This window comes from Sinocyclocheilus anshuiensis, unplaced genomic scaffold (assembly GCF_001515605.1).
Source record: "Sinocyclocheilus anshuiensis isolate Anshui unplaced genomic scaffold, SAMN03320099.WGS_v1.1 scaffold437, whole genome shotgun sequence".
NCBI classification, from domain to species: domain Eukaryota; kingdom Metazoa; phylum Chordata; class Actinopteri; order Cypriniformes; family Cyprinidae; genus Sinocyclocheilus; species Sinocyclocheilus anshuiensis.
In genome coordinates, this window is record NW_015539902.1 from 1,736,529 (window position 1) to 1,750,326 (window position 13,798).

Genomic DNA, 13,798 nt, shown 5'->3' on the forward strand with positions numbered 1-13,798 from the left:
AATATATAATATAAACTTTAATTTATGTAATTGAATATTATATATTGATTTTTACATATAATTCATTAAATTAAAAAGTGTATATGTGTGTGTAGGAGTGCAATTAATTAGATTTTATATTTTATTTATGTAACTTTTTATTATACATATTAATTATTGATGTACTGAATATAATTAAATTGTAAGCGTGCAGACAAAATAATCTGAATGAATGATTGTCCTGTTGAGCTGCATGATACTACTCTCTTCCCAATATGTGTCAGATGAAGGTCATTGTGATCACAGAGGGTTGTTATTTACTGGTGTCACATTCACAGTTCACAGTCTCTGTCTATGCTTGTTCTGTTAATCTCAGCCGCTTCAGTGTGTTCAGTGGGAACAGGAGCTTGGCCTTTACCTTTGACTGTTTGCTGACATGAATAGTCTCCCTGTGCTCACCTTTGCTAAGCTGTCAGAATCAAAGATCGCCTGCTACCACAGATGGTGTTACCATTGTCTGGCTCTGATTCATGATGTACTCTTTCAAACTATAATGAACAAGGATGCGTTTATATATTATTCACACTAAACATGTTCTCTTTTCTCATAAGCTTTTGTGACAGTTGCAGTTTTCCTAAATTTATTGTGGGCGAACCAGAAAATGAGCAGTTGTCAAAAATTTCACACCTCAGAATAGAAAGGCCTAAAATAAACTGGCAAGGAACTTCAAGCCACTTCTGGTCACACTGTGAGTTTGTTTTTGTATTGGTAATGAGGAACAGAATTTGTGCTGTCAAGATTAATATCCATTGCACAGATTTATACAGCAGTGGCTAGTCACTACTGTTTTAAATCAATTTAAACCAACATGTAGTGGCCTGATGATACCAGACATAGCAATTTCACAATCAGTACAGATGCTGACTTTCATTGTAAAGTTATGAAATGAGGATTGAAGAACTTGGAACTTGGAACAAACCGAGTTATCTTCCTGTGGCTGGCACAGATTTCATGTTACGTTTATGTGTAGAAACCTACAGTTTTTTCATTGTGCTAAGCACTCTATCACATGCTTGAGGATCATTGTCACTGTTTTGATTCTTTCGCTGTAATGTTTTTCAGTTGCTGACTGTCTGATGGGAGTCTATCTCTTCTTCCTGGGGATATTTGATGTGAAATTTCGGGGCGAATATAACCGGAATGCTCTTATCTGGATGGATAGCGTGGAATGCCGAACAATTGGCTTTCTTGCCATGCTCTCCTCTGAAGTATCTGTTCTCCTCCTCACCTACCTGACACTAGAGAAGTTCCTAGTCATCGTTTTCCCGTTTAGCCATCTGCGGCCTGGGAAGCTGCAGACAGTGTTGGTTCTGGCCTTCATCTGGATTCTGGGATTTGTCATAGCAGCTGTTCCCTTGCTAAATGAAGACCTGTTTGGGAACTATTATGGGCGAAATGGAGTTTGTTTTCCTCTGCACTCTGATAGGCTGGAGAAACCAACAGCCAAAGGATACTCCACAGGGATATTTCTAGGTTCGAATCATTTCACAGATTTGATGTTTACTGATGTGTTTTCATGTATTTAGTAGTTTTAATTATTCTATGAATGTAATATATACTAGCAGTCAAAAGTTTGAAATAATTAAGCTTTTTTGTTGATTTTGAAGTCTCTTATGCTCACCAAGGCTGAATTTGTTTGATCAAAATAATATTTTGAAACATCAAGAATTTAAAATAACTGTTTTCAAGTTGAATATGTTTTAAAATGTAATTCTTTCCTATGATGGCAAAGTGTATTTTCAGCTGTCATTACTTCAGTCTTCAGTGTCACATGATCCTTCAGAAATCATTCTAATATGCTGATTTGGTACTCCAGAAACATTTCTTATTGTTATAAATGTTGCTGTCAGTTGTGCTGCATAATATTTGTGTGGATATACTGTGATACATTACAATTTAAAAGTTTTTCTGTTTTTATAAGAAATTAATACTTTTATTCAGCAAGGATGCATTAAATTGTTAAAAAGTGACAGTAACATTTATAATATTACAAAATATTCCAAAATAAGTCGTTCTTTTAAACTTTTAGTTCATGAAACCGTAAATTCTCGAGTAGGCTACACAGGGATGTCTGGTCACCCTAAATTGAGTATCCACAATTCAAATCATCACTTTCCTATATGTCAGTCGTGCACATCCTGAAATATTTGTGTATTTTGTATTTACAGGTCTTAATCTGGTGGCGTTTTTGGTGATTGTCATTTCCTACTCCAGCATGTTCTGTTCCATTTGTAAAACCGGCATCAATGCCACAGATGTGCGCAGTCGGCTACACAAAGATGTGGCCGTGGCCAACCGCTTTTTCTTTATTGTGTTCTCTGATGCCCTCTGCTGGATACCCATATTTTTGGTCAAAACACTCTCTCTGCTAAATGTTGATATTCCAGGTATGTAACCTGTATATCCTCTGGTGGAATGATTTTTTTTTTTAACATGCTGTAGTTAAAACAGAGGCAAGTTTCTTTATCAGTATTTCATTACATTTGCATTTTGACCTCTGTTGTGGTGAAAAACATTGTAGTTATAAAGTTTTTACAGAAAATATTGTTCATGAATACTGATGGTGAATAATGTATAGTGCAATGACGGTGGCTAGCTATAAGACTGGGATTAGACATTTTGCACAGATCTTCAGCCCTGTAACATTTAGAATTTATTTCAGCTGGCGCAAAAAAAACATTTTTTTTTGAAAGACAAATATCTTCAGTTATAATGTGCAATTTATAATAAGGCGCACAAAAAACTAATATGAGTTATATATTAAAATAACAGTTTTAAATTTGTAACAATAAATATTTGTTCCTGGCATTTTAGGCCTTGACTTTAAAATAAAATAAATACAATTCAAATAAAAGTTCAGCAGTAGCCTTTCCAAATTGAATGAATTTCATTTTTTTGTTTGTATGCACAAATGGACAATTTTTTTTTTTTTGAAAACGACCCAGCTACCTCTGGCCCAGTGTATTACAGAATTTAAGATTATCAGTACAATCAGTTCTTCTGTTGTTAACATGAATGCCCTATGTTTATCTCTGCAGGGACAATAAACTCCTGGGTGGTGATTTTCATTCTTCCAATCAACAGTGCTCTTAACCCCATCCTCTACACCCTGACCACCAGTTTCTTCAGAGAGCAGGTGGAGCTTCTCCTTTGCCGCTGGCAGCGGCGCTCGGCGTCAAAGAAAGACCGTAAGAGTCTCACCAGCTCCACCATCTACATGGAGACCTCTCGCAATGCTGAATACCCTGCAAAAATTTCCTTGCCACGACTGTCTTTGGCAGATATGGATAACCAATATGGGTGAAAGAGTCAGTGAGTAAATGGTATCATACTGTAGCCTATCATAATCATTATCTATGTTCAGACAGGAGAATGACGGTCTTTGCTGGAACAATTTAGGTGAAAGGATGGAACTGTGATTCTTGCCGTTTGGGTTGCAGTATGGAGTGCTCTTTTTAGACACATGACCCTAGCTTCACTTTTTTTTTTCCATTAGAAGAAGCATTTTTGATCACTTTAGCTAGACGAGAGCCTCGGACCCCTCCAGCGTCCATTTCCTCCCTAAACGCCATGTCTGGCTCACAGCCCCTGAGCTGAGCTTGTTGTTTGTCTCAAAATCATTTTAAAGAAGAAAATCAATGACTACAAAACGCAATGCACAAGACTGTCAGTATTTACTGCAGAACACATTTTAGAGGGATCCAAGGAACTTTAAAGCATTATTTACATGAAGGGCATTTTTTAATGGAAATGTTTTGATATGTGGTTTTGAGGTTGAATTTGAGAAGTTATTTGTAATATACAGCAAAGGTTTTTTTAATGCTTGCTCTGCCATTTCACAGAAAAGACACATTAAAGGGAATGCCTCGAAATAATTCCTGACTGAACAGAATCATGCAATCAAGATAAAGTGGTGCATATCATTCAGTTATATAAGATAATACATTGTTGTTGTTTTTTTTTACAATGATGCGAAAGCATTTCATATTTATACTCATGTAGACTATTTATAAGTTGGATTTTTTTCTACCCACCTCAAGATATGTGAACAAATCAGATATTCAAATATTCAAAGTCAGATGTAAATATGTTAATAGTTTGAATGCTCATGGAATTTAACAAGCAATGTATAATTGACAATCTGAAGAAGTCCATCTACCAGTGACTCTAGCAAGTCAAGGATATCCTTGTACACTGAAAAAAATGATACAAAAAAATTATTTTAGCTACATTTAATTAAAAAAAAAAATGTTGAAAGTTAGTCAACTAAATTTGTTTATTTAAATGTAGCTAATAAATTGATTGCAACCACTTACCTTAAAAATATTTAGTAAATTCAATGAATCATTTTTTTTCAGTGTACTTCAATCATTGCATGACACAGTGTTTTTAAACTCTTAGTAAAAAAAAGCCTGTTGATTGTTTATAAATGATCATAAAAGACAAAATACCCCATGAATGAGTGATCTTTCTCAAATTCTCATGTTTGTGCAGTTTTTCATAACGTATATCACACACACAGCTTACACTGCTGGTCAATAGTTTTTCAAAATGCTTTTGAAAGAAGTCTCTAATGCTCCCCAAGGCTTATTACAGTTTGCACATGATCCAATTAAGCAGCAAAAACTGTTTTCGGTATTAATAATAATAAAAACCATTATTATTAATTGAGAAACAATAGCAGCCTAATTGATAACAGACACAAAACAGCATATTGAAAATTAATCATAATCATTTAACACAGTTTTTAATTTTTGATCAAATAAATGCAGCCCTGTGAGCACAAGACGTATTAAAAAAATATTCCAAACTTTTGACTGGTAGTGTATAAATTTTTGCTTATGTAAAGTCGGTGCTGTGAACATTCTGATCATCAGTTTTGTACCATTGGTACTACGCAATTAAATTACAACATGTTTTCAAACTGCATTGGGAGCGACTTGAGGAGAAACTCCAATTTGCAGTTAATGAAATTGTGCTCTTTTAAAGGTAGACTCCATTAAAATATTACATTTTATGCTTTTTGTCTGGGTTGTTTGCCACTGTGCACCTGTCAGTATCCAGCAGCATCCATCCAGGCGCTCCAGAACCTAATGGATGGAAGGAAAGCCAATTTGCAGTTAATGAAATTGTGCTCTTTTAAAGGTAGACTCCATTAAAATATTACATTTGATGCTTTTTGTCTTGTGTTGTTTGCCACTGTGCACCTGTCAGTATCCAGCAGCATCCATCCAGGCGCTCCAGAACCTAATGGATGGAAGGAAACAGACGGGCTTGCTTCTGAGCCAATCAGCGATCTCCATTTCTCTCCTTTGGTAAATATCTGCGCTCTGATTGGTCGCCAAGGGCGGAGCTGCGCCATCCTCAGCGGACGTCTTTTTCTGTCAGTCGATGTGAGGAGACGCAAGACCAGTGAAGTGAAAATAGCAGAATTGAGCGACGACGCTTGGATAAAGATATGAACATATAAACTGCTATACACGAACACACAAGGTATTCTGTTTTGTGCTCGATGCTTTTACGGTGTGAAATGTAATCGTGTTTTCATTCCAGTGCTCTTTCATTTGTGAAACCGCCTAAAATTGACGAAGAAGCCGTGAGGAAGGCCAGACGACCAGCACAGATTGTGTTTGTTTGTCTGTTGTTGATAACAAACACAACACAACAGATTTGGCTTCAAATTGTCACTTGCATAATTACAAATATCTTGTGTTCTCTAAATGATTGGCATCGGCGTTCTGGGTTCAGGAAGCGGAATAAATGTAACGTTAATTTAACGTAACATGTAGCTGTAATCGAGATAGATGTCTGCGGTGATTATGACAATGTAATAGTGGATGGCTGTGCTCAAAACCGAGTGTGCTGCCTACCTAGACGGCATTTGTGGGCAGCACGGCGTGTGCAGCTTTTGTCAAAGATACGCTGAAATTCCGCGCGTGACGTAAATATTTAAAACGTGGTTTACTTTTACGCGCTTTTGAGACACACATCTACTCATGACACAGTTCATCACGACCAAGCATCAACGATATTATATTTTACCTTCAGGAAATTGGATGATTTTGTATTCTGCATGGCAGCAATCGCCTCCTCCTCCTTTGTCTAAAGGTAAGTCGTGACAGATCCCCCCCCCATTATTTAATTACTAATTAATAAGTAACAATATGTCAAATCTGTGGAGCACCCTGGAGTTTTGCAGTAGCAATTGCATTAGCATTGTTTCATTTGTGCAGTTAATTATATTGACGTGCAATATATGTGACATGGATACTGTAATGTAGATGACATTTGTTACTATCTTGAATAATTATATTCCTTCAGTTATTTATGTGCTTTCACCAGGGTGTAGTAAATGTAAATGTAAACTTCATTAACAAAGACTTTAGATGCAAATCTGTTTTATTTACGTGAAAAAGCCACACTGAACATCAAGCATTCAAAATCTATATATAAAAATAAATATTTTAAAAGATCAACGAAAACTTGAAAAACATTAACAATGAAAGATAATTATAGTGATTTCTTATTCCATATTATACTTTCAACATTTACTAATACATTTTTAATGAAAGTTGTATCTCTTTACATTAATGTCATGTGAATTAAAATTGTGCAATTGTATTTTTATTAACATTAACAAAGATTAATTAATGCTGAAAAAAGTTGCTCATTGTGAGTTAGCTAATGAGTTATCTAATGTTTACAAATTAAGTCTTATTGTAAAGTGTAAAGTTGTAATGTGTTACCATAATCCTTTTAATGCTTTTACATACTTTATGCTTTAAGCCATTAAATTTGATGTAAAGTAATGTTCAAAACTTTTTATTCATCAAATAATCCTGAAAAAAGTGATGTTTCTTGAGCAGCACATCAGCATTTCAATGAATTCTGAAGAACCATTTGAAACTGAAAATTGAACTGAACTTTAGCTTCTTAAAATTAGTTATGGTTGAAGTTATTTTAATAGCATAGCATAAATAAATAAATAATATTGGAATAAACCCATGAACTGTACCTCTACTGAACTCTAGAGGGCAGCCTCACACTTCATTTAAATCAGTTTTTGAGAGAAATGTTTGTAACGTAAACTCTGCCTTTTTTTCTGTTTTTTTTCTTCTGTTTTTTTTTTTTTTTTTCTCACAGTTGTTGCCACTTTATATCAGAGAAAACCGATACATCCACCCCTTTTTCTAGTTTTCACCATTAAATCTACAACACCACATTAAAAAAAAAAGAAAAAATACAATCAGATACAAACAAATCTTTAGATCTTCCACCAAGCTTTCATGCCATTTTCACAGTTTCTAAATCACAGTTCCGCTTTGCTTTCAGGGCACTTTAACTAAAGAGCTTTTGAAACATGACACTACTAATGCATAAGATGTTGTGTAAATTGTTGAGAGAGATCAAATCAATAGAAGAGCATTTCAAAGTGCCCTTGAGATGAAGAGAAGACAGACGAGTCAGTTACTGTCTATAAAGGATCAGCCAAACAATAAGAAAACAAGACTAAACTAACTTGTCAAAATTTGTAAATATGGACATTTCACTAGTCACTTGACAGTGTCTCAGAATGGCTTTCTTTGTGGATGGCATGTCCATGTGACATCACTCTTCTGTCAGACCAGTCCTAACTGCCATCTGAGGAATGTGATATCTGAAGATCACTAGCGAGTACATAAACACAAACCCTGCCTTGATGTGCGGTAGTGGGCGGAACTAATCTCATTGGCTGGCGCTCATCTATTATCGTCTCTGATTTGAATTCAGCAAATCAATTCTAGCGAATGCACACAACCTGATTAATATTCATGAATCCAGCAGCTCGTTAATCCTTATGTTTTTTCCCCCAATTTTTTTTACAGAATCACAGAATGACCAAAAAAGCACCACCACCAGTCCTAAGTTTAGTTAAAATGACTAATATAAAATGACATATCCATATATGGTTACCAAGTTTTAATTAAAATTACTAAAGTTCTATCATTAAATGATACTTGATTATCATAATATCATATTATAATGCTTGACTGACTGATGTTAAGAGTGTACTTTCAGATATTTAAAAAGCTGCTAATATTAGCCAATGGCTTATAAATTCTCAGATTTTACTCGCCAGTGTGTGAGTTGGAGGCTAAGTATAAGTTTAAGCACAGATATATTTTCACTCGCCGAACACTCTCTGACTGAGCGCTTCAGAGTTTCTCTCTCCTTCAAGCGATCTGTGCTATTTTTCATTTAATCTGAATGGATGCACAGCGCACCTGTATTTAACGCACCGTAAATTCTAGTGTGAAAGCACACACCTTGCCGTCACTTTGTCTCACACACACGCAGAGAGAGAGAGAGAGAGAATTGACGCGCTACATGTAATGATATTCTTTGTTGTATTTTCTTGTCAAAATAACAGCGTTCCTTTGGAATTCTTCAGCTTTTAAGAACTGCGGGGTTCTATGGTAGCAGGCGGAACTAATGCGCAAACGACAATCTCATTGGCTGGCACTCACCTATTATCATCCCTGATTTGAATTCAGCAAATCAATTCTAGCGAATGCACACAACCTGATTAATATTCATGAATCCAGCAGCTCGTTAATCCTTATGTTTTTTCCCCCAATTTTTTTTACAGAATCACAGAATGACCAAAAAAGCACCACCACCAGTCCTAAGTTTAGTTAAAATGACTAATATAAAATGACATATCCATATATGGTTACCAAGTTTTAATTAAAATTACTAAAGTTCTATCATTAAATGATACTTGATTATCATAATATCATATTATAATGCTTGACTGACTGATGTTAAGAGTGTATTTTCAGATATTTAAAAAGCTGTGCCATTTTACAAACATTATATATGTTTATAAAATATATAATATACATATCCATATATAGTTTATCAGACTGGAGAGTAAACAAAAAATTTACTAGCCAATGGCGATTCAATTGCCAAGGTGTCCGTAGAGGGTTGAAAATAGCCCATCTCTATGATATTCTAATGTCTAGATATATGTAAATTGATGTGATTTTTTTCACTTTTCGAAAACTTGTATTAGAGTTTGTGTTTTTATTAGAGTTATGACTTGGAAATTATTAGCAGGCTGTTCATACACAGTCAGTCTGTGTTTGACTTTGTTTCCTGTTTTTTGTTTTGTTTTTTTTTTGCTGGTGTAAAGAGCTTTCAGTTCTGCAACTCTGAGATGGCTATGAAGGCCCTTGGGAAGAGACGTTGACCCTATTTGGATTTGCATCAAAATGTTGTTTATTGAAGAAAAGGGCTGTTTTGTGTTCTCTCGAGGGGGTGGTCAGTCTCTGTTTTTTTTTTTGGACTTTCAGCCAGGGCCAATCAGAGGGAGAGACTCTGAGAATAAGGTAGTTGTTCCATGCTGGCCTTCAAAAGGTTACTCTGTAAAACCAGCAATGCCTGCAGGTCAGTGAACAGTGTGGCTGTGTTTGTTAGCTTAATGATATTAAAAAAGGTGGTCCAAATAAACACCCTCGTCCAAGGATTGTATTCGGCTGCTGATTTACATAATGCTTGTTTCGTGAGCACTTGGGAATCAAACTCGGGGGACTCAGTGCCTTGACGACCGTTTCGAAAACACATTGGATGCAAAACAAAACGAGTTAATACAAACCAGAGGTGGGTTATTTTGCTTTCTGTCCACACAAATGGCAATGTATCTAAAACACTAAACCTGATTCACATTAAAATAAACACAGCCAAACTTGCCCCGTCTCCCCTCCTTTACTTCCAAAATCTCCACCCTCTCTCTCTCTCTCACAAAAGAGGCGTTTCTGTCTTGAGTAATCCAACACCTGCCCCATTCAGGCGTGTTACTGTAACTGGCTAAACAGCCTGGACCTGTGAGAGCAGACAGAGAGCATAAGCACTCATCCCTCTGATTTACTTCACACTTTAAAGCTCATGTACCTGGTACTGAAGAAAGAGGCATAAAAAAACCCACAAAAGAAGAGACAGGCAGAACATAGAGGAGCTTCTCTGGAGATCCGTATCCATGCTGATCCGTAGCAGGTGAAAGCAGTTCCTCTCTTTGTCATCCGTGTCGGATATGTCCGTGGAGGATGTCGGCAGTGCCAGAGTTGTGGTGGACGATAAACCGGACCCTTGTGAAACCCAGAGCCAGGATGGGATTGTTTTGGTCCAGATGGCTAGTCTCTCCATGCATATGTTCGCTCCAGCGGACTTTAAAGGGAAGTTCAGGAAGATCCAGCCGAGAAAAAGACCCACCATCTTCAAAGAAGGTACTGCTCAGGTTTTGCTTTGGTAGTCAGACACACTGCTGTTTTTAATATCTTGATGTGTTACTGTACGACACGCGAGTCATCACTCGTAATGTGTAATTTAATTAGATCTGTCTTTAATGTCCTGCCAAGTGGAAGACTCCCATCTTTCCCTCACACACAGGACATCAAACTTGTGTTTCTTGTATTTTTTCTTAGTCAGTTAAATGATAGCCTGCAGTTTGTCTCAGTGGTAAAGCTCATCATGTGAAACTTTGTGACTCAACACTATGATGTCATGCAATGACTGTGTTTGACATTCTTGTAGCCGTCAGCTAGAGATCATCGCGCGGGTGGGGAATTTCGTTGAAACTTGTGGCTGGCTGTGGTTGTATCGTACCTTTTCATTTTCTTTTCCCATTATTAGAGCCAGGTTTTGAGAAGCCATAAAATGTCACCCCCACCCTCAAATGTTCATTGTGGAGACAAAAAGTGGCTCCCATGGGTTGACAAGGACTATTGCCACACAGTTAGTGATCTTAAGGGACTTCAGTTGGGACCTGTGGCTACGTGAGCGATGGTGGAATAGGGGGAAGGGTGGATGTGGATGATGATATATAGATAGCATCAGGATCAGGAAAGAGATCATTTTGGGTTTTAATTAGACCCTAGTTAAACCAGCATCTCAATTCATCCGGAACCACATCTGGGATGGTCCGTATACAAAGCCAACATATAGGAGAAAAGAAAACTGAACAGAAAGAAAAATAAGGAATATTTAATGTGAACTTTTATTTATACAGATTTTTTTTTTTAAATGTCGCCAGATCTTATCTTTTTTTTCTGTCATTTTGTTCATTTCCAGTTGATTTTGCTATATGTCCACATTGGTTGTCATAGTAATAGCGCAGACCTGTGTAGATTCACTAGTTCTGAGATGCTAGCAATGAACGTTTTGCCAATGATTGTGTTTTTCATGAGAGCAGTATCCAAAACATTGTAAACACGAAGGTAAAAAGTGTAACATATAACACCGTTCAAAAGTTTGGGGTTGTTTTTTTTTTTTTAATGAAATGTTTTTAATAAAGTCTCACTAAGGCTGCATTTATTTGATCAAAAATACAGTAAAATCTGTAATGTTGTGAAATATATTTATAATTTAAAATAACTGTTTTCTATTTTAATGTATTTTAAAATGTAATTAATTGCTGCATTTTCAGCATCATTACTCTTGTCTTCAGTGCCACATGATCCTTAAGAAATTTTAATATGCTGATTTGGTGCTCAGAAAGAAAACAGCTGAGCTGCACACATTTTTGTGGAAACCATACTTTTGTTAGGATTCTTTGATTAATAGACATGTCAAAATAACTTTTATTTGAAATAGAACTCTTTTGTACCATACTACCATTATAAATGTCTTTACTGTCACTTTTGATGAGTTTACACCCTTTCTGAATAAAATAATACATTTCTAATAAAAAAAAATAAAAAAAATCTATGACCTCAAAGTTTTCAATGGTATGCAGTTGGGTTAATGAAGTCTTCTTGCCTCAAATGCCTCAAAAACAAACAACCATGAATTATGAAAAAAAAATCTTAAAAATCCAGGCGGACATACATACACCTGTTTAATCAAATGGATTTCATTAGATGGTTTGATGTGTTTTTCCTGTTCTGACTACAAAAAAATAGACAGATCTGAATCAAAAATTCTGCCTGTCTCAGCAAGGCCTTAGAACAATGAAGAAATACAGTTTATTATGTCAACAGTTGAATATGAAGGTTGAGGGATACATTTAAAACAAAGAAACAGCGTGAGAGAGAACAGAGAGAATTTGGCCATGAAAACTTTGGAGGGAAAGTGGATAGTGGTTTAGAAGGGTATAATAAACATTTTAGTTGTTTCAAAGGTTTGATTTGTGGTATAATGTCTTGTGTTTTATCTGGTGCTGTGTTCTCCTGTTCACTTTTGATGAGTTTACACCCTTTCTGAATAAAATAATAAATTTCTAATAAAAAAAATTAAAAAAATCTATGACCTCAAAGTTTTCAATGGTATGCAGTTGGGTTAATGAAGTCTTCTTGCCTCAAAATGTGATGTAACAAACAACCATGAATTATGAAAAAAAAATCTTAAAAATCCAGGCGGACATACATACACCTGTTTAATCAAATGGATTTCATTAGATGGTTTGATGTGTTTTTCCTGTTCTGACTACAAAAAAATAGACAGATCTGAATCAAAAATTCTGCCTGTCTCAGCAAGGCCTTAGAACAATGAAGAAATACAGTTTATTATGTCAACAGTTGAATATGAAGGTTGAGGGATACATTTAAAACAAAGAAACAGCGTGAGAGAGAACAGAGAGAATTTGGCCATGAAAACTTTGGAGGGAAAGTGGATAGTGGTTTAGAAGGGTATAATAAACATTTTAGTTGTTTCAAAGGTTTGATTTGTGGTATAATGTCTTGTGTTTTATCTGGTGCTGTGTTCTCCTGTCCTGTCCTCTCCAAAGCTATAAAAGGAGTGTATTAAGGGTTTCTGCTGAGTGACCGATTGCTTTTTCAGAGCTGTACTGAACAGGTGTGTCAGATGCCTTTAAGACCAGGAACCCTCACAGAAGGCTTACTTGACTGAAAAGACATTTTATCAGAGGAGAAACCAGCAGAACACAAAGAGGGAGTTTTTTCTTAAAGGGGTCCTATTATGCTTTTTCACTTTTTCAACTTTAGTTAGTCTGTAATGTTGCTGTTTGAGCATAAAAGATCACAATTTTTCATTCTTGTTTTATTTGAAACAGCAAACCTATGTTGTGCAGCACAAAAAATGAAGGAATAATTCAGATTTCCATTTTAAAAGATTAATTAAATTATTCAAAATTTTTACATTAAGTTATATGCATTCATTTGATTACCACCGTTACATAACTTTGTATTAAATCATAAAACAAGAATCCAGAAAATTTTAAACAGACAGCATAAAATTTCTGAAAAAATTAAATGTATTTCACAGGGAACTTTTATTGTTAACATTTTAATAAACTATATGTGGGTCAAAGACGTTAAGATGTCCGCATCAAAAGAAATTTACAAAAGTGATTTTATATCCATAGAAAGCACATTAAATGTAAGTAAAGTGTCTACTTTTAAGGTTTCAAATAAGTGTTTGGAGGATAAAATGTCAAAATTTGGTTGAAATAATGATACATTGTCATTCAGTGTAACACAATATTTATGTAAAAATTAAAACAACATGTTTATTCTGACGTGTACATATTAAAATTTATAAAAGAATAAGGGAGCATATTACATTTGATTGTGTTTTAAATTAGTGAAAAATTATTATTGACAAATGGGCAAAACCTAGGATAGTGGCACTTTTAAAAATGTAAAATTACAACTAATTAGTATTTGGGGTGAAAGTAATTAGTCTTTTAATATGTCATAAATAGATTTTTGTTGTAAATATGCCTGACAAGATTGTTACACTGAATGACATTTTAGTGGGT

General features: G+C 35.3%; 2 protein-coding genes across 6 annotated transcripts in view; both read left to right on the forward strand.

The window, feature by feature from the left end:
* Positions 1 to 4,245, forward strand: part of LOC107686190 (relaxin receptor 2-like) — a 53,283-nt gene extending 49,038 nt beyond the window's left edge. The window contains exons 16-18 of the mRNA XM_016483101.1: positions 1,102 to 1,512; positions 2,208 to 2,426; positions 3,078 to 4,245. Coding sequence (XP_016338587.1) covers positions 1,102 to 1,512; positions 2,208 to 2,426; positions 3,078 to 3,343 — 896 coding nt within the window. The 3' untranslated portion in view covers positions 3,344 to 4,245. The remainder of the gene's footprint in view (positions 1 to 1,101; positions 1,513 to 2,207; positions 2,427 to 3,077) is intronic.
* Positions 4,246 to 5,418: 1,173 nt separating this feature from the next.
* LOC107686153 (protein furry homolog) overlaps positions 5,419 to 13,798 on the forward strand; it is a 70,036-nt gene continuing 61,656 nt past the window's right edge. For 4 of the 5 annotated variants that reach the window (XM_016483032.1, XM_016483034.1, XM_016483033.1 and 1 more), the window contains exon 1: positions 9,920 to 10,307. In XM_016483032.1, the coding sequence (XP_016338518.1) occupies positions 10,115 to 10,307 (193 nt within the window). In that variant the 5' untranslated portion in view covers positions 9,920 to 10,114. Of the gene's footprint in view, positions 5,533 to 9,919; positions 10,308 to 13,798 lie in introns of those variants that run through there. The other variant, XM_016483039.1, reaches the window with a different exon arrangement.